Source organism: Tribolium castaneum, chromosome 8 (genome assembly GCF_031307605.1).
Source record: "Tribolium castaneum strain GA2 chromosome 8, icTriCast1.1, whole genome shotgun sequence".
NCBI classification, from domain to species: Eukaryota; Metazoa; Arthropoda; class Insecta; order Coleoptera; family Tenebrionidae; genus Tribolium; species Tribolium castaneum.
Window position 1 is genome coordinate 9,065,904 of NC_087401.1, and position 26,195 is coordinate 9,092,098.

Below are 26,195 nucleotides of genomic sequence, written 5' to 3' on the forward strand. Positions count from 1 at the left end.
TCGAACTATAAATACTTATTTTTGCCATAGTCAAAAGACTTGGGACACACTGTATACTCAGTTTTAGGTATTTCTGTTTAAGCAACAATTTTATGTAAAACTTCTAACATGTAAATAATTTTTGTTATTTTATCTATTTCTTATTTATGTATCCATCTCTCTATCGAAAATTTAAATAAATTCAGCACCTTTTTAAACACAATTGATTTAATATAAATAGAGCATTCACAAACATAATTAAATATTACTAAACATTAAAATTTTATTTTAGCCACTTTTGATCCAAATATTGAAGTTTATTTTATCACAAAAACAGCAATTATTCGAGAACACATTTTATGTTGTTTAAAAACATTTCATTTCAATTTTAAAAAAATCTTGTTTAAAAATTTCTGATTTAGACAGTTCAAGTAAGCAGCCTAACGTAAAAACAACGTAAAAAAATAATTTACTTCAATCATTAAATCAACGCAAAAATTCCCATGCAAATAACGTTATTTGTAACGTAACACATTAACGTTTTTTTTAATAACTATTTAAACGATTTTATAACGTAAAAATATAACGTAAAATTATAGAAAATATAAAACCAGTAATCAACGTCAACGAGCAACGTTTCAAAAAAACGTTTTTTCTCAGAAAATATTATTTTATTATAAAATATGCAATATAAAAAAGTATTACTCTGAAAAAGCGGCATCTTATAAATAAATCTTTTAATATTTTCCTAAAAATCGATATTGTTTTTTCTATTTTTTACATCGGTTTTTATAATTTAAAATAATGATTTTCAAAAATATATACAAGAGTCGTTATTACTACGTGTATATATTTTTTATATTTCGCTTTAAAAAATTAATATAACATTTAATTAAAAGCTTACATTAACGTTAGAAAGTGCTCTAAAAACCAAATTCAGTTTTTTAACGTTAATTATAAGTTTATAACAATTTTATGTGCCTAAATACAAGTTTAAGTAAACACGTATTTTAAACGTTAAAATTTGGTAAAAAAAACAACGATAGTTTTTAAACCATGTAACATAAACGTTAAAAAAACGTAATCATATAACCAAAAAACAACGTTGTAAATTTAAATGAAAAACGTTATATCAATCGGTATAACGTTAAAATAACGTTAGATCTACGTCTGTGTGCTTACTGAAGTAGTTTCGATATTTAACAAAATTTTCTATAGTGTTCTATTTTCCTCTTGTACAAAAAATATGCTTTTAAATATTGACACAAAACAATAGATAATAAATAACAAAATAAATACCAATATTTATAATAGAAAATTAAATCGATTGTTTAAAAAAAAAAGAATTTTGATCCAATAATTTATTTAAAACTTTATAAAACATACACTTGTACAAATACTGCAGGGCGAGTTAAAAATTCCAATAACAAAAAATTGTTTGAGCTTTTATTTCAAACACTAGACTACTGTTAAGGAAAATAAAAATAAAAAAAGTAAATTGGTAATTTGGTATTTGAAGATCTCTTTCTTAGAACACAATAAAGACATTTTCTAATTCATACTTTTTTCAAACATAACTTTTGCTTATTTATTGTTTTATATTTTTTATTTATTGTATTATTTTTATTTTTTCTGTTTTAGTTTTCTTTTCTGTTTTTTTTCTAGAGTGCAAGTTTCGTACACATCATTCCGTTCATTCATTTATTTATCTATTTACTTTTCAGTTTATTTACCTAGTTATATTTTGTTATTAAGAGGGTTAAACCTGAATAGGAATAATTACTAAACGAGTTGTAGGTACTTAACACAATTAAAAAAACGCTTTATTATTATTAAAATTAAAGAGTTAATTAATTAGGTTAATTTCTCGGAAAAATAGCTTTAGATGAACATTTGTACGAGTATTTTAGTCTAATAGTTTAAATTTTTTTCCTATATTTTCCGCTGTTTTATGATCTGTTCCAGTTGTTCACCCTCGGCGTCCCAATTTCGCCCCCCGAACGGGTTTGCAAGAGTCCGTACAGTGAGGGGTGCTAATAATTAGTCCTCTTTACATCGGCTCCCTTCGCACCCTTAACACTTGGCCGACACACAAGGGTTAAGCTCGGTCGTGTTCCGATTTGCTTCCATCTTGTGCCGCTGTATATGATCGATTTGAAGCTAGGACGACGACGTTTCGGCTCATTAAAAAATCCATCACGCACCTTGTTTTTAACATGCGCACACACTCATAAATCTGAAAGCGTTTTTTTCACACGTCGACGCGGCCGTAATTCAACTGAAAACGTGCATCTAATTTACGGCGACAAACTGATTTTTGGGATGGCAAGCAACAGGAAGATATTTGTAAGGAATTAGGACGGGATAATTGAATTTAACACCAATTAAGACGGATTTAAACCGAATGTGTGTGGCCAAAGAGGCGGTTTTTTGAGAGAGGAATTATTAAATGTGGCGCAATTGAGAGGATGTTGCGGTTTTCCGACGTCAGGAGAAAAACTGAAAAGTACAGAGAGGAAATACTCTTCTTATCAACCCTAATGACGGCACATTTTATCATCTAATCATTCGATTTTTTGCAGCATGAGTAAAAATAGAGCCAAACATTTAGTACACAAATAATAAAATTTCTAAAAAGAAAACCCAGACTAACTGAGAAATCTATCTCATTTTTTCAATCCTACACAAAACTGGGTTTTTCATATAATTTGTTTAAATCATTAACAAACTTTTTAATTTTATTACATCCTCAACTAAAAAACACTAAAAAACTAATATATAGGTAAGTACAGTCAAACAAAATGAAGATGACGCCTCAATAAACCAGCCTCTGCTGTGGATGCGAATTAAAAATTTACTTCAGAATTAAATTAATTCGAATTAAGTTGTCATGTATTTTTCACTGACAAACGTCAGGTTCTGTAAGTCAATCCTAAGTTTTCTATTAGTTTTGTTTGTCACTAAAAAAAACCAAAATTATTTATTTAATTTAACCAAATAAATTATCAAAAAAGATTCCATAACTGTAATACTTTTAAATCAAATGAAAATGTTTAGGACCGCTTTATAAAAAAATGAGTGAATAACTGATCACGTGACCAAACTGAAGCAATTTGGTTGGTCCATTCGCGTTGTTAACTTTTAATAACCAATTAAATTTTAACAGAGCTTTCTACAGTTTCTTAAATAGTAAACAATTTATTAAAAATCATTAGAGAAAATTAAAGAAAATTATGCATTAATAATATGAACTTTATAAAAGACATTTTATTATTAATGTAATAGTTTTTTGATAAACTGTATTTCAAAATTAAGTTACGCAACATAATTTTAGTATATACGAAATACGCTTTCTTTATTTTAAACTTGATTTTATGTAAAACAATAATATTTTAAATGATTTATAAAAATTAATAAGTTATCTATTTTTATTTTCTGAAATTTTTAAAATGCAGTTATTCAGAACTAAAAAATTGTTGGTAAATAGTTCCGACTTATTTACGCTTATGTAGAAACAACTCAAACGTTTTTTTTAGTTTTGCCATCAAAACAAATTAGGTTTTGAATCAGTTTATGTTAGATTTATGTATGAAGATAAACTTAAAAAATTGTTGACGTTTTATGATTGTTAAATTTTTTCTTCTCAATGCAAAATATATGGTAACTTAATTAAAACTAGTTTAACTCTGATTTAAATTTTAATTCCGCTTACTGTAAACTGGCTCCCACAAGAATTTATCTTGAAACAACATCTGGTATGCAATTCGATTATTTATGACCGGTAGCACAAGGCGTCATTTTCATTTTGGTCAACTGTACCTAATTTTAAATTTGAAGTAACTTTTTTAAAACGGTGAAATCTTATTTTCCTTCTTTAGTTTTCATGTATTAGCAATTTTTTTTGTTTTTGTGTGTTTTGTGTTTGTATTAAATATTTATTTTTATTGTGTATTTTTTTTCTTTATCTCACCTCCTTTTTAAAGTTGTTTACAATTAATTAATCTATTGATTTAGACCAGTGTTCTTCAACCTGTGTTCCGCGGAACCCTAGGGTTCCACCCAAAGGCTTTCGGGGTTCCGCGAGTCATTGCTTCAATTCGAGAGACGTCGGCCGCGCCGCTCTTCAGAATGCACATGCGTCAATCGGAGTTTCATGTTGAAACATGTTATCCATTCGCATAGTTGACTTACACTGCACTTAACCTTAATTTTCAAAAATATGTAACTGTACTTGTGGTCGTAGTTTTGTTGTTGTTTTAGGTTTAGACAAGCAAAGGTAAGTTAACTTACAGTTTTAAAATAAATTGTATTTTGTTTGATCCTAACCTAGAATCGTTCAGAAATATGATGCTGAATTGGCTCAAAAGTGGCAAATTGGAATCACAATCCCAAGAACAATCCTCTTGCTATCTTGAAAATTCCAACTGTCTTCCGCCAACATTAGACTCGACAGATATTATTGGAGAAGAAAATAAAGCGGGAACAACAAGTCGAAAAAAACGAAAATATGATGAAGATTACTTGAACTTCGGATTTACTTGGACTGGTGATAAAGATGAGCCAAATGGACTTTGCGTAATATGTGAGCAAGTAGTGAACAACAGCAGTTTAAATCCTGCAAAGCTGAAGCGACATTTGGACACTAAACATCCGACTTTAAAAGGTAAAAGCGAATATTTTAAAAGAAAATGTAATGAACTAAATCAGAAAAAGCATACCTTTGAAAGATATGTTCGTGATGATAATAAAAATCTACTAAAAGCATCTTATTTAGTTAGCTTGCGCATAGCTAAACAAGGCGAAGCTTATACTATTGCTGAAAAATTAATTAAACCTTGTACGAAAGACTTAACTACATGCGTATTCGGCGAAAAATTTGCAAGCAAAGTCGATCTCGTCCCATTGTCTGACACGACGATTTCACGACGAATTGAAGATATGTCATATTTCTGCGAAGCGGTACTAGTAAATCGTTTGAAAAATGCTAAATGTGGATTTACTTTGCAAATGGATGAGTCCACAGATGTAGCTGGATTAGCAATTTTATTAGTATTTGTGAGATACATACACGAATCTTCTTTTGAGGAAGATATGCTTTTTTGCAAGGCTCTGCCAACTCAAACAACAGGTGAAGAAATATTTAATTTACTTAATGCTTATTTTGAAAAACATTCAATTCCTTGGAATTTATGCTATCACATATGCACTGATGGAGCCAAAGCTATGGTGGGTGTTATAAAGGGCGTAATAGCACGTATAAAAAAGCTGGTTCCAGACATCAAAGCTAGCCATTGCTGCCTTCATCGTCATGCTCTCGCTGTCAAACGGATACCAAATGCTTTGCACGAAGTACTCAATGACGCCGTTAAGATGATTAATTTCATCAAATCCAGACCTCTAAATGCCAGGGTATTTGCCCTATTGTGCGATGATTTGGGAAGCTTACATAAAAATCTCCTTCTTCATACCGAAGTAAGATGGTTATCGAGGGGAAAGGTCCTAACGCGATTTTGGGAATTGCGTGATGAAATTCGAATCTTTTTTAATGAACGTGAATTTGCTGGAAAACTTAATGATACTAGTTGGCTTCAAAATCTGGCCTACATTGCAGATATATTTTCATACCTGAACGAAGTTAATCTTTCACTTCAGGGACCAAATTCTACAATTTTTAAGGTCAATAGCAGAATAAACTCGATAAAATCTAAACTCAAGCTTTGGGAGGAATGTATCACCAAAAATAATACGGAATGTTTTGCTAATTTAAACGATTTTTTGGAAACCAGTAATACTGCATTAGACCCGAATTTAAAAAGCAATATTTTGGAACATTTAAATGGCTTGAAAAACACTTTTTTGGAATATTTTCCTCCTACGTGCAACAATATTAGTTGGGTCGAAAATCCGTTTAATGAGTGTGGTAATGTGGATACCCTCCCAATTAAAGAAAGGGAGCAACTGATAGATATACGCACTGATACAACATTAAAGTCTTCTTTTGTACCGGATGGCATTGGCCCATTTTGGATAAAATTAATGGACGAATTTCCAGAAATTTCCAAACGTGCCGTAAAAGAATTGATGCCTTTCGTGACAACCTACCTTTGTGAGAAATCGTTTTCTGTTTACGTCGCAACAAAAACCAAGTACAGAAATAGACTTGACGCTGAGGATGATATGCGTCTCCAATTAACAACGATCCATCCCGATATTGATAATTTGTGCAATAATAAGCAAGCGCAAAAAAGTCATTAATTTTTATTTTTTATTTTATATATTATTTTATTTGGAATATTTATCTTTTTGTTTAAAGTTTGTTTAAATAAATGCAAATTTAAATCTTATTTAGAGTTTTTATTACCAAAGCACGGGCTCACCTTGTTCGTAACAAGTCAACGCAGCTGTCCCTAAAATCTCATCTGGGTGTATTACTAAATGAAGGGTTCCATAAAAAAAAATATCTCGACAAAGGGTTCCGTCGGATGGCAAAGGTTGAAGAACACTGATTTAGACGAAAAAAATCTTTTCGTTTCTTACAGTTTCATAGAGACCATACAATTATAATAATTTAATACAAACAATATTAAAATAAATAAGATTATATTAAGAAACAGTAACTTCTGTAAATACTGAAAATAAAATATGTGAGTTTTTCTATAATTATTTTTGTTACGAGAAACGAAATTTATAAACAATTTATTAATAGTCAGAATTCAATAAAATGTTCGAAGAAAAAATTTGTTTTAAACACTCTGTAGACATAAAAAATAAAAACGGTTCAGCAATTTTTAACATAAAACATAAGAGATTGTACAAAAATTACATACATCTACTAACCACTTTAATTAGTTAATTACAATATACAGGGTGATTTACAAATTGATGTCGGGTTAAACAGATTAACCTGGAGGAATTATACCGGGTGTTTTTTACAGTTTTCACGTGCAGAAAAATTGTTTACGATTGGATATTCACTTCTCTAGACATAAAAATAAATTGTATTCAAGTTAAATTGTTAAAAGTGAAATAATTAATTTATTCCCGGAATGATTAATTTTATTTTTAATTAGCGCCAGATTTTTCCTGGAAATATGAGTCAAACTCACACTGCGCGTCATAGCGCTGGCCAAAATTAATTTTTCCATCAAAAACTAACATCCATTACATTGTTGAATGATAAACGTTAATTTTATTCAAGCCGTTAACTAAAATAAAATATTTTACGAGACCCTTTACGAGCTAATTTTCCTTTGAAGACTTATCTCAAATATTCAAATTTAAGTGAATATGATAACTTGATATATTTCTTGCACGCGTGTTAAAATTAATTTCCTATTTAGCATCTTATTTAATTAAACTTTGCGCTTTTTCCAGGAACAAACTTAACAGTTATACAACAATTTTAATGAACCTTGCTTCACTGTTAAATACACAAAAAACGATTTTCACTCATTGTGACTTCGACAGAAATTTGCAATTTATTGTTAGGTCAAGAACTCATCGCTTCAATGATTCGAAAATATTCCAACTTAGGCCTAATTAAAACTCAAACTAAACCGAGCAAATGAACAACAGAATTAACGATTTTTGGTACATTATTTATAATGAAGAGCAAACTTGTCTGGTTTTTAGATCCGTCTCCAGCGAGCGTCGGGAAGTGAATTTAAAAGGGATGGCCTATAATTGGCTCAATTCAAATTCGTCAGAATTTTAATTACAACACGGCAAGTTGCCACTAACACTAATTAACTTTTTAACAAGAAAAAATTGATTTTTACTTTCCTCAATCGTTGAGTTGAAATTAATCGGAATGAAGTCATTCATTCACTCGAACGTAGGCGGCTTTTAAAATATTTCAGTGCAATCGAAGTCAAATTATTTTATTACAAATTGCCTCTTATATTTCATTTCGCATAAATTTTGACTAACCGGTTGTGATTAATAATTTTTTTTGGACCGGATTACTTCACTAATTAGTTTTTTTACTAAACTGAGTCTTACAATTTTAGTTGGTAACACTGATTAAACTCATTGGAGGACAATTAGAACAAGATATAGTTTTACTTTTTGTTCTTATAAAATGGCAAATCAAACATAACTGTCATATTTGCACAGCCAACTCTTATCTAAAATATCACGAATGGATTATTATTACATTTAGGTAGATTTAAAAACGCATGACGGTCTTATGTCGTTCATAAGACATTATCATCACTTTTGGCAGCCTTTTACATAGTTTTATTTATTTTTATAGTTGTCAAAATTTCACAGCCTGCTTTAATCACATTTTCTTAGTTTTTTAACCATTATTTAATCTTTTTATATTTATACCAAACACTATCATAGCTATGTTTACCAAATTTCTGAAATAAAGTTGAGTTTTTTATCAGACACAACCATCAAGGTTTTACAGTCAACTCTTATCTAATAAAAATTTTCCATTTTTACAACTAACCCCAAAAAAGCTTTTTTGTATATTTTTAATTAAGATTTTGTTTTTAATGTTTTAGGTCAAATACATTTTTTGAGGTGTTATTCACATTAATACATTAATACAATTTCTTAAACAAAACAGACACAACTGTCATATTTTTACAGTCAACTCTGAGTTGGATAAGTGTTCTAATTTTGAATATATGCTGATTTTTGCACACATTTTTTAACTTCTTATATGTCATACTAATTTCAAAAATAATTTTAGCGTTTTCTAGTAACACAACTGTCAAATTTCCACAGCCAACTCCGATCTTGCTAACAATTTTGTGTTCAATACCTGAGATATGTTTACTGCTTTGATATTTGTCTAAGACTTATCGGTAAATTTTCCACAGCCAATAGGAACCACCTCCAATATTTATTTTTGTTGTTAATTTTTTCCTAAACTTAATACCTACATTTCATATTTTCTAGGCACAACTGTCAGATTTCCACAGCCGACACTATCTAGTTGTTATTTAAAAACCCAATATTCTAAATTACTGTTTCAACTTTGTACTTTTTCATTGTTGAGCATTTTGACAGTATTTTCGATTAGGTTATATTCATTAACGTTTTTCTAGACACAAGTGTCAAATTTTTTCACACACTTTTTACGTAGATTTTACAGCCAACTCTGATCGAAAAACGTATTTCATCCAATTAGCAAGTTTTATGCTTTTTGTAGACGCAATTGTCAAATTTTCATGGCTAACGTGAATTTTAGTATTCCATTTTTAGATTTTGTATTAAAAATCGAGTTTTCTCGTGCACTGTACATATTTTAAAGCAAATACTGTGTGTTTTCACTTTTCAACTTCTTAATAGGTTAATTACATTTTTGAAAATAAAGTTCCCTTTCTTAAACTAGGTGGCTATTTTAATTAAATGTAATTCTTAATCGCAAGTTTTTTCACAAACTTTTTAGGTAAATCGTATATTTTCTACTTACAACTGTCAAATTTTCACGGCTAACTCTGATTTATTCTAAGTATTTTTTTAATTTTAAAATCAAGTTTATTCGTATTTTCTTTAAATATTTGACAAATTTACACGGCCAACGCGGATTAACTCATATCGAATATTCCAATTTTGGATTTTGTATTGACAATCATCCAGTTTTTCATTCGTAGATTTTTTAATGACATTGTTCACTTATTTTAATAATATGTTAACTGTCTAAACACAGCTAATCTGATACAAGTATCTATCTATACTTAATTTTTATTTAAAATCGTAGGTTTTTGCGCTAACTTAGTCGTTTTTTATAACTATCAAGCTTCCATGGCCCGCCTAGATCTAAGTTTAGTTAGTATATAACCTACTCCCAGATCTTGGAAATTAATAAAAAAAAATTTTTTTCACGCACTCTTCATATTTTTGGCAAATAGCGAGTGTAGGTAGGATTTTTTTAAATATTATTTCAACCGAACTTTTCTAACACAACTATCAAATTTCCACGGCCAACCCGGATCTAAAAAAATATATTCATAAAAATCGCAAGTTTATTCACAAAGTGTTTAGAACTTAGATTTTGTATTTTCAAGTCACAACTATCAAATTTTCACAGCTATCTGTGATTTACGCACCACCAATTCGATTTTTTTATTATTAAAATAGTGGTTTTTTACAAGCTTTTCCGGTGTTTAAATTTTTTTTACAAACCTTTTTGTAATCAGAACTGTCATCTTTTTACAGCCTACCCTGATACATAAGTAGCAATTGTAATTGTTTTTTACAAGTTTTTTAGGCGATTTTAAGACACAACATTAACTGTCAATTTTCCACGGCCAACGCGGATCTAACTAGATATTAATTCCAATTTAGATTTTGTATTAAAATTTCAGATTTCTCACGCGCTGTCCTACATGTTTTATGATTAATACGGAATGTTTTCACTTTTCATAAAGTATATATTTTTTACATAATATTATTTTTTGTGTTATGTTAACCGAATTTAATTTTTCTATAGTTACCTACTGTCAAATTTTTACAGCTATCCTGATTTCTATCATAAGCACCAACCTCTTTCTAAAATTATATCTTGGTTTTTTTTTAGGTGTTTTTACGGTTCTACTCGTCTCCGAATTTTAGATTTCGTATCGACAATCTAATTTTATTTGATATGGTAACCGAATTATCAAATTTCTAAGTATTCCACTGTTATTTAATTAATCTTTTTACTTCAAAATCGCAAGTTTTTAGTTTTTTCGTAAATAAATGTTGCATTTTCTAGTCACAACTGTCAAATTTTCACAGCCAACTCTGATCTGAACATCTACTTTTTTAGTTTACAATCGTGTTTTTTTCGTAAGCTTTTCCAGTGTTTTTTAGACACAACTGTCAAATTTCCACGGCCAACGCGGATCTACTCATAAGTAGTTGGATTTCGTGTTGTCTAATTTTATCTTGCACTTTTTTGGAAACACTTCACTCTTGTTCACCCTGATCTAAATATTTCAATTTTCGAAAAATCGAGATTTCCGCGCACTTTTTTATATTTTGTGTCATCTACCGAATTTGTTGTTTTTTCGCGCACTTTTTACATTTTGTGTCAAATCGTTCGTTAGAGAAAAAGTGTACTCACCTCCCACTTTTGGTGATGACCATTTCCGTGCCGAGTTTATGAAACTTTTCCCAGAGATCTTTCCCTTCAAGTGTGACTTTGGGATCGTCGACCACCCCATCCTCCTCCGGCTGGATCGCCCTCAGCGGCCTGACCATCCCCGGGTGGTGGTTGTGCGCGGCGACGGCGGCCAGCACCACGTCCTCGGCGGTGGTGTAGGGGTGTCCCGAGAGGGCGTGATGCGGGTGCGGATGGCTGATCTTGGGTATGAGCGTGCCCGGGTAGCAGCCGTGCGAGGCCTGCGAGCCGAAGGCGGCGAGCGCCGCCGACGGGAAGAAGCCGGGGGCGGGCGGCGACGTGGGGTTGCTGCTGGAGGCGGCGGTGAGCAGCGAGCTGACGCTGAAGTCCGTCTGGCGCGGCAGCTGCAGGAAGGGGTGGTAGGCCATCGTGGTCTTCACTTTGGCGTCGAGGGGTGGCTCCAGGGTCGTATCGAAACGCATGGTCCGACGCCGGCCCTGTATATCACATCACCGCACTGCACCACGCACTGCACTGAGTAGGTCCTGAACGCGGGGTGGCTTGAGTGTGAAGTCTGACACCTCCTTCCCGGGTTAAGTGTGAGCGACGACTATAGCAGGAAACCCGCAGATTCGACACTGACTGTGTTAATGACACGGACGCGATGGGATTGGTCGCGAGGGTGTCAGCTCAAGCGGCTCCGCCAATCCGATGGCGACATTTCGCCCCCACTTTTCACACTTACGGTGGGCAGGAGTTAGGAGGTTATGCCTATGGAGGCGTTACGAGTGCTTTTTGTCACACGGTTTCCTTTTTCTGCTGAGGCGACATTGATGTTGCCAGGACTGAATGCTCCTTTACCAAACGGGACGCATCTACAAATACAAACTTTTTACACAAGAAAATTACATTTTTCACTATTGACACAAACAGGTGGAACCATTTTTAAATAAAACCAACGATTTTAAACGTGCCCCAGCTCTCTAACAAACTAATAAGTAAAAGTAACGTAATAGAATAACACTGTATTAAAACTTCTATTAATTTGTAACTCTCTTATAACATTTTACTATATTATCGCTTTTTCCTTGATGTTTATTTTTTTCTTGAATAAATATTTACTTTTCATCTTTTCTTCGGCGCTTCAAATTTGGTACATCACATATTTGTTTATGTAAAAAATAATACCAAAATATTTACAGGATAGCAGTAACAGTAACTTAACATTGGAGTTTCTAGCTTCAATATGCTTTTTACGTTATGAGGAAAAATAAAAAATAATGTCGCAGCTACGAATTTTTAAAATTTCTGTAATAAGTAATGCATTCGCAAATACAAACTTTTTACACAGAAAAATTACATTTTTCATTATTGACACAAAGTGGTGAAAATTTTCGAAACTCTTTTTAAATAACATCAAGGATTTGAAACGTGGTCCAGCTCTGTAACGAAACAAAACAAAACTTGAACATTTTTTATTCAAAACAATAAGTAAAAGTAATTAAATAAAATAACACTGTATTAAAACTCGCATTAATTTGTTACTCTTTTTATAGCATTTAACTACTATCACTTTCTTCTTGATGTTTATTTTTTTTAATAAATATTTATTTTTCATATCTGTGTTAGTATAACATTCAACAATCTTTTCTTGCTAGGTAGGTATAACGTGACCATTTTTCTTCGACGCTCCAAATTTGTTACATTTAAATTTGTTTACATATTTAAACAATAATATATGGATATTTACAGTTTATAGGATGATTAAAAAGTATAGTAACAGTAACTTAAAATTCGAATTTTGAGTTTTCTGCCTTATGAGAGAAAAATGAAAAAATTGTATCACGGCCACGAAATTCTATTTATTTTACTAAAGTACCTATTAGCTGTTTCAAAACTATAAAAACGCCAACGTCGCATTTTCTCTCAAAATGGGATGTAAATTATTCATGCACTTTAAAAACATAATACCTAATATAATTTATACTTCAATAAGATATCTAATCATTAATAAGTACTACGCAATTTTATCAAATCTATTTAAAAAAAATATATATTTGGTAAAATGCGCCGTTGGTGTTTTCATAGTTTTGAAACAGCTAAAATAAAAGCAGTTACAGAGGGTGTTCTATATAGACCCTACATTAGAAGTATTGCGAGTTCTAGTAATCATCTGAAAATTTGTATCAAACCATAATCCAAAAAACATAAAACAAAAAAAAATTAACAAAAAGAAAACAATGGTTGTGAAACATTTTTCTCTAGACGACAAAATTTCGTTTTACCATGGAGTACCTAAGCAGTGGATAAAATAACATTTTATTATTTATGTTGAAATTAAAAAAAATTGTTTTTCACTTGTGTGAAAAAGCAATAGAATCAAAAAGTATCTGTATCAAAATAAAATGTCTTAGGTATATTCAATACTCTCTATTCTCTAGTTTTTCTAATTAATTTATTTTTCTATACAACAGGTAATTTTTTATAAACTTTTTTACTGTAGGATCCAATAGAAATATAACGCAACGTTATTACAAAAGACGTCAAAAACTGATATAATATGACAAAATAATATAATTATTGACCAAATATGAAATGTTTTTTGACAATATACCTACTTAATTGCTTTTTAGAAAATAAATTTTCCCAGAATAAAAATCTGTTACAACTAATTAAAAATATACAGAGTGTTCAAAAACATGCGCCTTGGAAAACAATATTAAATACCGGTGGCAATGTAAAAGTAACTTTTTTATGCTTGCGTCAGAATGAAGAAACTTTTGAATTTTCCAGCTTATTAGAAGAGCATTTAAGACAAAAGGTATGGTTGCTGAAATAGGTAATAATAAAATAGGTACAAGTACCTAATACCCAAACTTTCAAAAAATATTTCCTTTGTACTGTAAGTAGGTACCTACTTTCGTCACTATCTAGCTTGTTGTCAGGCTAGATAACATCATGTATAGAGATTGAAGTATTTCTATAAAGTTTGTTAATTTGTAATTATGCTTTGAAATAGCGTGTTCTAAAAATAAGTGCATTAAAATTATTAAAAAAGAATATCCTTTTTACTAGATTTCTTAAATGTAATTAGTGGATTTTAAGGTCTCTTTATATAATTGATGCTATTACCCATCCAAAATAAGACGGTTTTAAATCTTAGTCAGTTCTTAGAAGTTTTATTTCCGGTTTCTATATTAATAAAATTAGAAAAAAAAATAGTAACCAGTTCACAAGTTTCATAGTAGTTGATTATGATTAAATTCAATATAAAATTATTGCTTATAAGGATCAAGTGCATTAGAAATCTAGTTTACACAACACTATGATTTTATTCCGTTTAAAAAGAATACAAAAAGAATAATTTATTTTATAATGAAAAAGTAGACAAACATAATGAGATGAAAAAGAATGCAGTTATATAATTTGACTCATTATTCTTTTCATAATTTTTTCTAGTGACAAAACGTTGCAGCTTTGTAAGTTCTTTAGACACACTTAGTAACTTTCAGTCCTGAGATGAAAAGATTGTTTGAAGTTATGAAAAATTTCTACTACTTGTGTTTGTAACAACAAAACAATTAAGACGAGGACAGTTTTAAAAGCAGAATTACCCAATTTTGAAGTTTAGCCAGACGTGAGTGATAACAATGATAACAAAAGAATGATAGCTTGATAAATTTTTTGAACTGTAGTTGTAAACTTTTAGACCGCGCCTTGTATGTACGTAATTATCTATAAATATGGATCAAATTCCAATCTTTTCATTGATTTCACATTTTCATGAAAGAATTTGGAAGTATAATATTACAATGCTGTGGAAGTACAGATTAAAATCCATAATTTAAGAATCTTGTCCCTTGTATGGCTTTGTAAAACAAATAGTTGTTGCGGATCAAAATGACTAAAAAAAAAACGAAAAAATGCAAAATTCTTTTATGCAAAAGGTTCTAATTAGCAAAAGTCGATCTCGGCACTTTAATCAGCGCCGCCATGAGCCATAAACAACAAATTTAACTCAGAGATGTTATCTCCTCGTCACATAACTACCACGTTATGCTTAAATAAGCCTCTTAATTGCAAAAATTGTAAAATTTGGCTCGCTTCGAATTACACCGAGATATTCCGAGTTGTGTGCTTACAAGTGCCGACGTTTACGATGTTAGAATAGCACTTTACACTTTTGTATATTTATTAAAAGCTTTTCCACCAAATCAGATAAGTTAAACGTAACAATTACCTCAACACGCAGCTTTCCCCACCTCGGCTGTTAAAAAAAGAACAATACTCACCCCCACCCCGTCGACGCCTCTCACTATAATATTTATATATCGAGCGTTCGGTAAAAAAATCGTCAAAATCAAGCCACCGGTGACGTTCAACCGCCGTTCATCCACCGTCAACTGACGCAAGGCGTCTCGACGCCGGCGACGCGCCGCTTTAAGCGTGCGCAACCGAAAAATTCAACTTTAATTTAATTAGGACAAGAGAGGTCCGAAGGTAGCGCCTGGAGGCGCGCCCGATTAACACACGGATTAATTTTTTTTTGCGTTATTGTGTGTGTGAGCATTAAATCCACGGCTATTGCGATTAAACGATAACTATGCCGGCTAACAGCTATTTAATGTGTAAAATCAAGTTGGCCTCTTCATACCGCGATCACATAAAATACCTATAGTTGGCCGTGTTTTTATCGATGCGAATGAGTGAGACGACGTGATTTTGTGAAAAGATTAGTGTTAGGCCACGCCCAGATTGGCTTACCGCTCTCCCTCTCTTTGACAGTTGGGTATTGTCGCCACGCCCTCTTCCACTGCCTTCTGGATCGGTGTCGGCGTCAGTTATATACTGGAAGCCTTACACAGCTCACTTTATCAATTACGATCTGTGGGTGGTTTTTTATGTTGTTGTTTATTGGGACGTCCTGTATTTCATTTTTTTGCAACATGGCGACGGGCACTTGTGGTGTTATTGATTCAGGGAGAGAGTTGGTGACGCTTTTTACTCAAACGTCCGGTGTATGCTTGGTGTATTGTTTTTCGCACTCTGTATAATGCAATAAACACTTGCGAAATAAAAGCAAGAGAGCGTGTTAAAATAAAAAAGATAACATCTTTCAATTTTTCATACATTTGTAGCTACAAATGTACTGAAAGCCGTAATTAGCATTTATTTACATTTCTCTTTCACAACATAATTAATTTCGATTACTTTTTCTTTCGTGGGAGATACAAATTTTTGACGGTGATTAAAACCTGATTAACATATTTTGCGCGAAAAAATCATTAAAGCCACCTCAGAGACAATAAAATTTTTATTTATGGAGGTACAAGGACTATAAAGAAAGTCTGGAGTGTTAAATCGCCATAAATTTGACCAATAATAAGTTGGCAGTGATTCATTCCGGTGTCTTTGGAATTTTCGACAACTTGTAGAGTTGTTTTTATTCTTATAACATTGGTTTGTCTCTGTGGCATTTTTAGAAGTTGAAAGTTTTAAAAATAAATCAACAAAATGACTGTTCTATAGACAAGATGTAAAAATATACTCGATCAAAATCCATACAAGACTATAAACCCTTTAAAAACTGAGCCAAAAACTAAGAAACTACAAAAAAAAGAAATATATACTTTTATTTATCTCCATAGTAGATACCAATCATCGTTGCAATTACTATTTGGTAAAGTGCGACGTTGGCGTTTTTATTGTTTTGAAACAGCTAATACCTATTACATTTCTTGCATATTGGAAAAAGTTTTATCAATTATTTATGTTCTGAACTTTATATAGTAGCCGAAGTTTAAGCAAAACATAAGAAAACAAAACATAAATATAAAAAAATAACAAATAATTTAAAAAAAAATAAAATAAATTTATTATCTACTAGCATTTATTTAACGGTGTTTAATGGAAAAACTGGCATCACCACTATTTTTAAAAATTTGTAATGAACATATAGAAAGTAATAGAGATATCAAGTTTTTGTGAAAAAAACTTAAAAAACACAAACATTGTGCTAAGCAAAATACAGGATTATTCACTTAAGAGTCAGTACCTGACCAGACGTAAGACAACACAAAAATCATTTTATAAAGTTAATTAGATTACTGTTTAGATCATTATTGTATACCTAATTCAAATATATAGGCTGACTTTAAAGTAACGCACATAATTCATATTTTTAAAAAATCTCAAACAGATCGATTTATTTCTGTAAATGCTACATTTTGACACCATGGTAACATTTGTGACCTTACTAGTTTTTTGATAATGACGCTATTTTTAATTTTTTAAATGGTCATCGATATTTTTGGTTACTGTTTTTATTAGTTTACATTTGTATATTTCTGGTAAGTATAAAAAATTTAAATATTAATTATAAACAAATTCGTAAAAAAATAAAGTAAAAAAGGATAAAAAATAAACTGGTAATTACCCATAGAAAGCATTATTTTTTTAAAAAGGACGATTGTTTTATAAATTGCTTATTTTGAAAAATTACATTAAAAGCATATACATTTTATGCGTTACTCCAAACTCATTCTGTATATACCTATGACCACTACTACTTTTTTATGGAATCCAAGGAAATTTAAGTAGATATAGAAAAAAACCTTTTTGAAAAAATAAATTTTGAAAAAATGTAAAACTTTATGTACCTAAATAGAATCTCTATTATGAGATGACATGACTACAGTATGTCCGAAAAGTACCTACTACGGTATATTTTAAACAAAGTAGTTTGTTTACTGTATGACTATTTCAGAAAAAATGAGCTTTTGCTACAGCAGAGGTACAAGTATATTTAATTCTTTTTAATTGTTTGATAAGAAATGTTGCAGTTGTGCCATTTCAAAAATTTGTTTCTTACGGAACAGGAGAGTAGATTTTTTTATGCCAAAAAATAATTTCTTTGTTATTTACTTTTGTACTACTTACTTAGTTTTTCTAATTGTATGACCTGTGATATGTTATTACTACTAAATTTTACACTGTTATCTTAAGTGCAGTTTCAGTATGTGATTATATTTACTAAATATTTATACAGTGCGTTCAAAAAGTCTTTAGACCAACTCTTGCTGTAAAATTTTGAATTTTGAATCGCAAGTAGCGCGTTTGACACTTCAACAGAATAAAACTATAATCTATCAAAGACAATAAAAATATGTCAATCTAAATTCCACAGCAAGAGTTGATCTAAAGACTTTTTGAACGCACCGTGTTTGACTGTACAACAAAAAAACCGAGCACAAAAACTGAACATGTTTGTAATATCAAAGACTTGCAATTACGTGTTGTAGATCATAATAAACAACAACAAATAAAAAAATTTTTTTGTTGGTAACATTTTAAGTCTTCTTTTTAATATCTGAATTCTAGATTACGTGTTTTAAATTAAAATGTTTTAATAAAAAAAATAAATTACACTTAAAACGAGCGTCTAGGTATGCAACTCGCATACGCTCGTTGCGTAACGACAACGTTCAAACTTTAAGCTTGTGTTTTTGTTCTCATAATATTAATAACTATAAAATAGTAAAGCCTACAGATTTATTCTTTCATGTGGTTTATTTTTTAACCTATTATATTATTAGTTCATAACTAATATGAACATTTTTCTTTTTTTCTAAGTACTCAAATAGAGTAGGTAAATACATAAAACTATAGTCGATGCTTTAAAAATTATTAACATACAGTCGGACAAGTCTATCAGATTTGTGTCAACTTAATTTTAAAGGCTTTTTCAGAGTTTGCAATAATAAATACAATTGATCAAGTGATAAAATAAATAGGTAAAAAATATTTTTTCTGCTAACACAAATACAGGGTGCTCAAAAATTGGCGCACCAACTCAGAGAAGCAAGTGCAGATTACGGAAAAAATGTTGAAAAAATTCCTAAAGTTATATTTTAAAAAACCTGGAGCTACAAACTTATTGTGTTAACTTCTTTAGTTTTCATTATTTTTTTATGTTTTTATGTTTCATTCCAGGTAATCGTTCCGTAACAAAACGATGAATAATTATTTTTAAATTTACTATCAGATTTTAGCAGTTTTTTTAATTTAAAAAAATTAATATTTATCTAAAAAATCACAATGTGTAGATGTGCCAACATTGGGATTATTTCCTAGGACACCGTTTCAAAAATAATTTATTTTTATTGTTGCTCAAATTCTATTGCGACTGTTAGACAACGTTGCCACATATCATTTACCTAAAATTAGTTATTTATCAATAACTTTAATACAAAGAATTTTTTTACTATTTTTACCATTATATGTAACCACTTCTCTACCACACACCATTGAGTTGGTGCGCCAGTTTTTGAGCACGCTGTATATAAAAAAGCAGAAAATCCTCTTCACTCAATAAGTGATTTTATTTTTATTTTTAGATAATATTCGTTTATTTTTGAGTTGTAAGTGCACAAATTTTCATTAATAAACCTACCGAATGGAAACCTATTTATCAATTCGAATATTATCAAATATTATCAATTCGAATAAAATGTGAATTACACAGAACAGTGACATTTGAGAACGTAAAAATACAAATAGTAACTACTATATTTCTTTTTTCGTTTCTGAATTATTAAAAAACCGAGAAAAATCATCAAGAATTATTTAAAGATCGATCCAAAGCAGCTCTATTCATTATTTCAATTGTTAATTTATTACATTTTTTTCTGAAAGAGCTATATACACTTTATGTTTTGTACATGATTTGTATAAAAAAATAAGTTTGAGTTTTTGTTTGAAAATCCCCACATCGGCGTTATTTTTTCTCTGTCCATGTTTGCAACATAAAATTGATACTAAAAACCGAATATGTGAATCGTAAAAGTGGCCTCCGATGAAAACACCATCAGATTTACAGCGTCCATTAAAAGTGTTATTTACGCGGACGATTTTATCTCGTTTCTTTCTTTCCCTTTCTTTGTTCCCCACAACTCATTTACGATCGCTGACGCCGCCACTGGAACTAAACCGGCGAAATTTTTCATATTATTATCGCTTTTGCAAGACCCGACCTTTTGTACCCTTTGAATCTGTCGAGCCGATAATGACGCGGTGTGCTAGTAGGGGAGCTCGGAGAAAATTACTTCAAAAAAAAAATAATAAATAAATGTGAACAGGCAATTATTGATTCTCCACATTAAGCTTAGCTTAATGATTGATCGGGGATAATGAGATTATTATTCAATTATTCACTGTAATTAGGACGGAAGTTGTTGCAATTTATAATTCTAACACAGGGAATATCGACGAGTTTCATCAAACATTTAGCGGTGTAATTTCTCGGAAGATTTTTAACTGCACGTTTCTGCTAAATGGTCGCCCTTCGATTGTCGTCCGTAATCTTGATAATCCGAGGTTATTCCCCTGGCGAAAATCCGGTGGCCAGTGTCGGCACAAACCCGCACTATTTCCAGCTAATTAAAAGATCAGAATTCGTACGAAAGTTAGATTCGTTTAATTTTAAGCAGATTAAAAGCCGGCCGGGACATAAAGGGCGTGTCGCTAAGGTAACGCCGAAAGGTCTTCAACGACACCGCTATTGTCCGGAGATTTCCTCTAATTACCAGATCAACAACAAAAGACGAAAGCCTTTGATGAACTGTGTGGCCGGAGACCGACGGACGCGATATCAATGTGCACACATCGGCCTTTTTTCCATTTCATTCATTCAACTCTTTCGACGTGGCCTATCATACATGGAGATTCACAGAGAATTGGCCCATTCAAAATGGTGGCACTTGAGGTACCGACTCACTTGCATAGGGGAGAGTGGCGCGAGGTGGACGACAACACAGTTCTAACGTTTAAACAAACATAAAATTTGATCAAACGAATCAAGAACGCGAACCGTTTCATTTACGGATCAGTGGCTTCTAAGCTTAATCTAATAATTTGGAAACCAAACCATTTAATTCATTTATAAATTGACTATATCTAAAAATCATATCAAAAGGTTTTTACTAAAAACACGGAAAACATAGGTAAAGCCCAGTAATCTATTGTTTTAATCAATTATTTCCGATTTAAAATAATATCTACAATGTGTTTAAAAATGTTCAATGTTTGAACGTTAATGGCCGCTTAATTTAAATAGTGAATTTCGTCAAAAAAAAATTAAAAACGAAGAAAACACGGAAATATAAATTACAAATCAAGAGAAACTCTACACTTTGTAGAAAAATGCAAACAAAGTGAGTAAAAAGCTAAAGATATGGCAGAGCCACTACAATAGAGATTTGGACGAAGCGGCACATTCCATAGTCAACTTGATGAACAACCATTTTTGAACACATTGTACTTATACCCTATACTATAATTTTTTGCTATTTGAAATATTTTCATGCCGTTTTTATTATGCGATAGGTTACAAACTAATTTTTTTTATTATACACAGGGTGTTGTATACAGAATGGTAAACCAAGATTATATTTTTTTTAATAGAACATCATTTATATTTTTGCAAATTCGATTCTAAAAAAATAATGTAACTTTATATAAAATATTATGATTCTATCTCTTTTTCTTTAGGAATTATTCAGCTATTCGTTATAAGAAAGACCAACATTTGCAAAGCCACTGCAAAGTCGCCTATGAATATTTTTCGAAGAATTTGCAACAGAAAAGTTCAGAATACCTTGTAGTTTTAGCAAATTTTTAGTTAAAGCACGTAGATAATATACAGAGTGTGTCAAAACACAAAAAGTTGAATAACTCTTTTTTTTCAAATGGAACACCATCTATTTTTTTATGTATGGATAATATTTTTCTAATGGTAGCATGTTTTTCAACATTTTTCAAAAAATGTATTTTATTACAAAAAAATTTGTTAGCCTAAAATCTAATAAGTCAAAGAGTAAAAATTTAATAAAAAATAGAAAAAATTTTTTTTAACTTTTTAAGAAATATTTAAAATTTGCTATAAAAACCGCATATCATTAGAAAGCTTATGAAAGATGCTATCCATAAAAAAAGTATTCTGAGTTTTTCTGTTAGAATTTGTTGACAAATATTTATAGACGACTTTGTAGCGATTTTTCAAAAATAGTTTTTTTTTATAACGAAAAGTTGAATAATTCCAAAACGAAAAGAGTTGTAGTTTTCAAAAGTTACATTTTTTTTTCTAATTAATTATGCAAAAATATATACCTAATAATGTAATCTATTTAAAAAAATATTACTATGGTTCACCAGCATGTATACAACACCCTGTGTATAATAAAAATTGTTTTAGTTTGTGGACTTTAAGTCGATCCAAAAGAAAATGAAAACTGCATGGCAATGTTTCAAATAGCCAAAAAGTTATATACCGAGTGCGCACCCCTGGGTCACCATGTATGTACCTAGTAAAAATTTTTATATTTCTTTATTGTAACTAACTGATTATTAGTGTCAACTCTTAAACAAAAATACCTACATTTTTTAAGTTCTCAATTTTTAGGTCTTGAAAGTTTACCAGTTCCCGAACGGTTTTCGGAAATGGTTTCACCTCCAAACTACAGAATGAAAAACACAAACCAAATCTGAAACCATTTACAGGATCTTTGGCTTCTTATGGTCTATTTCTCTAGAATTGATTTAATAATTTAGAGACCAAACTATTTACTAAGTGCTCTCATTTTTTAATTACAATAAAAAAAGTACGGAAAAGTTGTCACTTAAAGTGTAAAAAGGGTGGATAAAGCCTAATTTTCTAACGTTTCAACCATTACCGAATCCCGAAGCAAAAACCTATCTACCTACGCTTAGCTATTACTAAAAATTCCGTCAATTATGTGGTCATAGAAATCAAAAATAAAACATTTCTTTATTTCCATGCAGTAGTTTGCAATCAAATATAAACTAAAAGTTAGATTTGATGTTTCAAAACCATTTTTGCAACCATTTACGAGTGAGAACTACACGTAAACATAGATATTCAATTTCGATCAGATCAGATTTTGTACGGTTTTCGAAAATGGTTTGATCTCCAAACTGCAAAATCAAGAACACGAACCGTTTCCTAAACCATTTACAGGATCTTTAGATTCTTATATGATTTATTTCTCTGTAGACTTGATCTTATAATTTGGAGATCAAACCTTTTACTAACTGCTGTGACTAAATCGTTTAATAAAATAAAAAAAGGTTGTTATAAAAAATAAGTATTTTTTAATAATGATAAAAATTACTCTTTATTCGTGCTATAAATACAAAATACTTTTGCACATGTCAACATGTATCTTCATGTAGATACTGTTTGTAAATACAAATTCAGACTTTAATAAAAGCAATTCATATAAACATAAATTAATTAAATTTCTCCTAAATATTACTAAAGTTGTTGGTCAGATATTTTTCAAGAGAGTTTTTGTAATTAAACAGATCTTTATCTTATTCAGTAGAACTTTTTAGTTGTGTACATATTTTTCTAACTATTTGTGTAACCATTTACGAGTGATAACACTGATAACACAGCCAACTACAAAGACATTTTTGTATTGTATTTCTAAATTTTTAGAAACCGTCGTCATTACCTAAAGCATTTTCATTCAGTTTTAACAATTTGGTAAATAAACTTGTTTGCTTTCATTCAAGAAGTAAGTACTAACCATTTTTTCTCTACAACATCTCTACTCACAAAAAATGTAAATTAGTAAAAGTGCTAGATTTTACTTTCATAACTAGTTATAAAGTGTTTTGTGAATCGTTTTTTTTAAACCTAAACCATTTCGTAAACCATTTCAAAACTTCTCAAGTAATTTAGACTATTAGGTATACGTAGGGATTAAGACACGTCGGAGTATTATTATGTGAAATGTCAACCATTTACAACATGTATTTCTGTAAGTAAAAGAGTAAAACCATTGGTAACTAAATACTTTACTTACAACAATTAAAGTAAACCAATTTTTAGTACCTACTAAACTATGTAGTTATTTTTAATTTCTCCATCTAACGGTCTAAACATTTTTGAAACCAAATACTGAAACTTCTTGTTGGATTTTCTTGGCGTGGAAAATAAATAAAACAAAGTTTAAAAACCCGACACACTAAACATTTATTTGAAAAGGTTTGGTGTGTCGGGTTTTTAAACTTTGTTTTATTCATCTACTGAAAGTTTCGTAAGGCATAAAAATTCTGCATTATATAAACCAGTGTGACAATTTCTAACATAAAGGTAGATATCCCCTGTTTATCACAATAACCGAAATTGCAAATAAGCACTTTACAACAAAAACATGACGTATTTACACTATTTTGCATTAAGCCACTGCATTATCACTTAAAATTTTAAAGTAAGTTTGCCAATTAATACCTTCGTTTTTATAATGAAACACTCTATATACAGCGTGCTCAAAAACTAGCGCACCAACTCAATGGTGTGTGGTAGAGAACTGGTTACATATAAAGGTAAAAATAGTAAAAAAATTCTTTGTATTAAAGTTATTGATAAATAACGGATTTTAGATAAATGATATGTGGCAACGTTGTCTAACAGTCATGATCGCAATAGAATTCGGAAGTAAAATTACCGTTGGGGGCGCCACTGAGCTAGGTCGAAAACAGTAACCATAAATGGCGGGAAAATTTTTATTCGGATATTTTGGGCGTTGTACGAATTTTGAGGCTTCACAATTATTGCATAGCCTATGCGGAATGACTATTGTATCTTTAGTGCAAGAAACGAATGTTGACAAATTAGAGATGACGAGGAAAACACGAATAACGAATGACTGTTTGGTTCACTTTCTTTATTGGAAAATTATTACAAAGACATTGAAAAACCTACCTTTTGGCATAATTTACGTTTAAATGTATCAGCAGTTGTTAATCTTTATTGTAGTTTTGTAGATTTACCGCAGCATTTCATGATTTTTTCAGTGGAAAATTCTAACCTAAAATTCATAACACTTCACTAATTTATTGGTTTCTTGAGCCAAACTTTGTGTTCGCTGTGATCCATTACTTGTAATCTTTAATTAGACAAGTGTTTGATAACACTTTGTAATCAAAATTAAAATATTTTTCACTTTTTATCCACTTTCAAGTTCCAACAATAAACACTTTATACCATGAACAACTACAGAACCAAAGTCAACGCTAGTATTTACCACCACGTACTTTTAAAGTAATTCTTTCTATTGTAAGTAATTAACACTATACACGCAAAATTGTTGAACAATTCATTACATGTCAGTTAAATGTGGCATTACGAAAATTTCTTTACTGTTTTCGACATAGTTCAAAAGTCATCACCAGAGGGAGTCTAGTTAATTTTATTTCCGAATTTGAGCAACAATAAAAATAAATTATTTTTGAAACGGTTTCCTAGGAAATAATTCCCAGTGTTGGCACATCTACACTATGTGATTTTTTGATGAATTTAAATTTTTTTAAATTAAAAAAAACTGCTGAAATCTGATAGTAAATTTAAAAATAATTATTCATTGTTTTGTTACGGGACGATTACCTGGTATGAAACATAAAAACAGAAAAAAACAATGAAAACTAAAAAAGTTAACACAATAAGTTTTGTAGCTCCAGATTTTTTAAAATATGACTTTAGGAATTTTTTCAACGTTTTTCCCGTAATATACACTTGCTTCTCAATAACGTACCAATGAGTTGGTGCGCCAGTTTTTGAGCACCCTGTATGCAAGTTTAAGTAGTGATGGTTTCGAGCCAAAACTAAGTTTTTGACAAAAAATAACAGGATTTTCTATCTTTGGCATCAAATGCTTTGAAAATTTGAATTTCAGATTATAATTTTGAGAAAATTGCACGGTTCGGAGCGTTTTCAAACGGCAGGTGTTAGCAAAATAGTGTAATTTTCAGTACAGCTGAAAAATGATTTCTAAGCCTTAAATAATTATTTGGTCGTTTATGGGACACTCTGTATTGGTCAAGTGCTAGAAGTGAATTAGTGAAGGTACCCACTTGAGAGCTTCCAGCAGGAAATTTAATTAGGGACAATCATGGCTCCTGTTGACGAGCCAATTTTTTTTTTTTTTAAACTATATTTGGTTTGTTTTTTCGTTGATTGTATTGCAGCGTGGTTTGAGTGTAGTTTTTAATCATGATCTGTTAAGAAGCAACATCCTCTTGGCAATTATTTTAATTGATAAGCCCGCCATAAGTCCCGCAATTAATTAAGTCA

General features: G+C 30.7%; 1 protein-coding gene across 9 annotated transcripts in view; it reads right to left on the reverse strand.

Moving 5' to 3' along the window:
- Positions 1-26,195, reverse strand: part of LOC661159 (optomotor-blind-like) — a 124,071-nt gene that overhangs the window by 75,453 nt on the left and 22,423 nt on the right. For 7 of the 9 annotated variants that reach the window (XM_064358263.1, XM_064358262.1, XM_064358261.1 and 4 more), the window contains exon 2: positions 11,042-11,913. In XM_064358263.1, coding sequence (XP_064214333.1) covers positions 11,042-11,520 — 479 coding nt within the window. In that variant the 5' untranslated portion in view covers positions 11,521-11,913. Of the gene's footprint in view, positions 1-11,041; positions 11,914-15,330; positions 15,579-15,802; positions 16,077-26,195 lie in introns of those variants that run through there. The other 2 variants (XM_064358258.1, XM_064358257.1) reach the window with 2 other exon arrangements.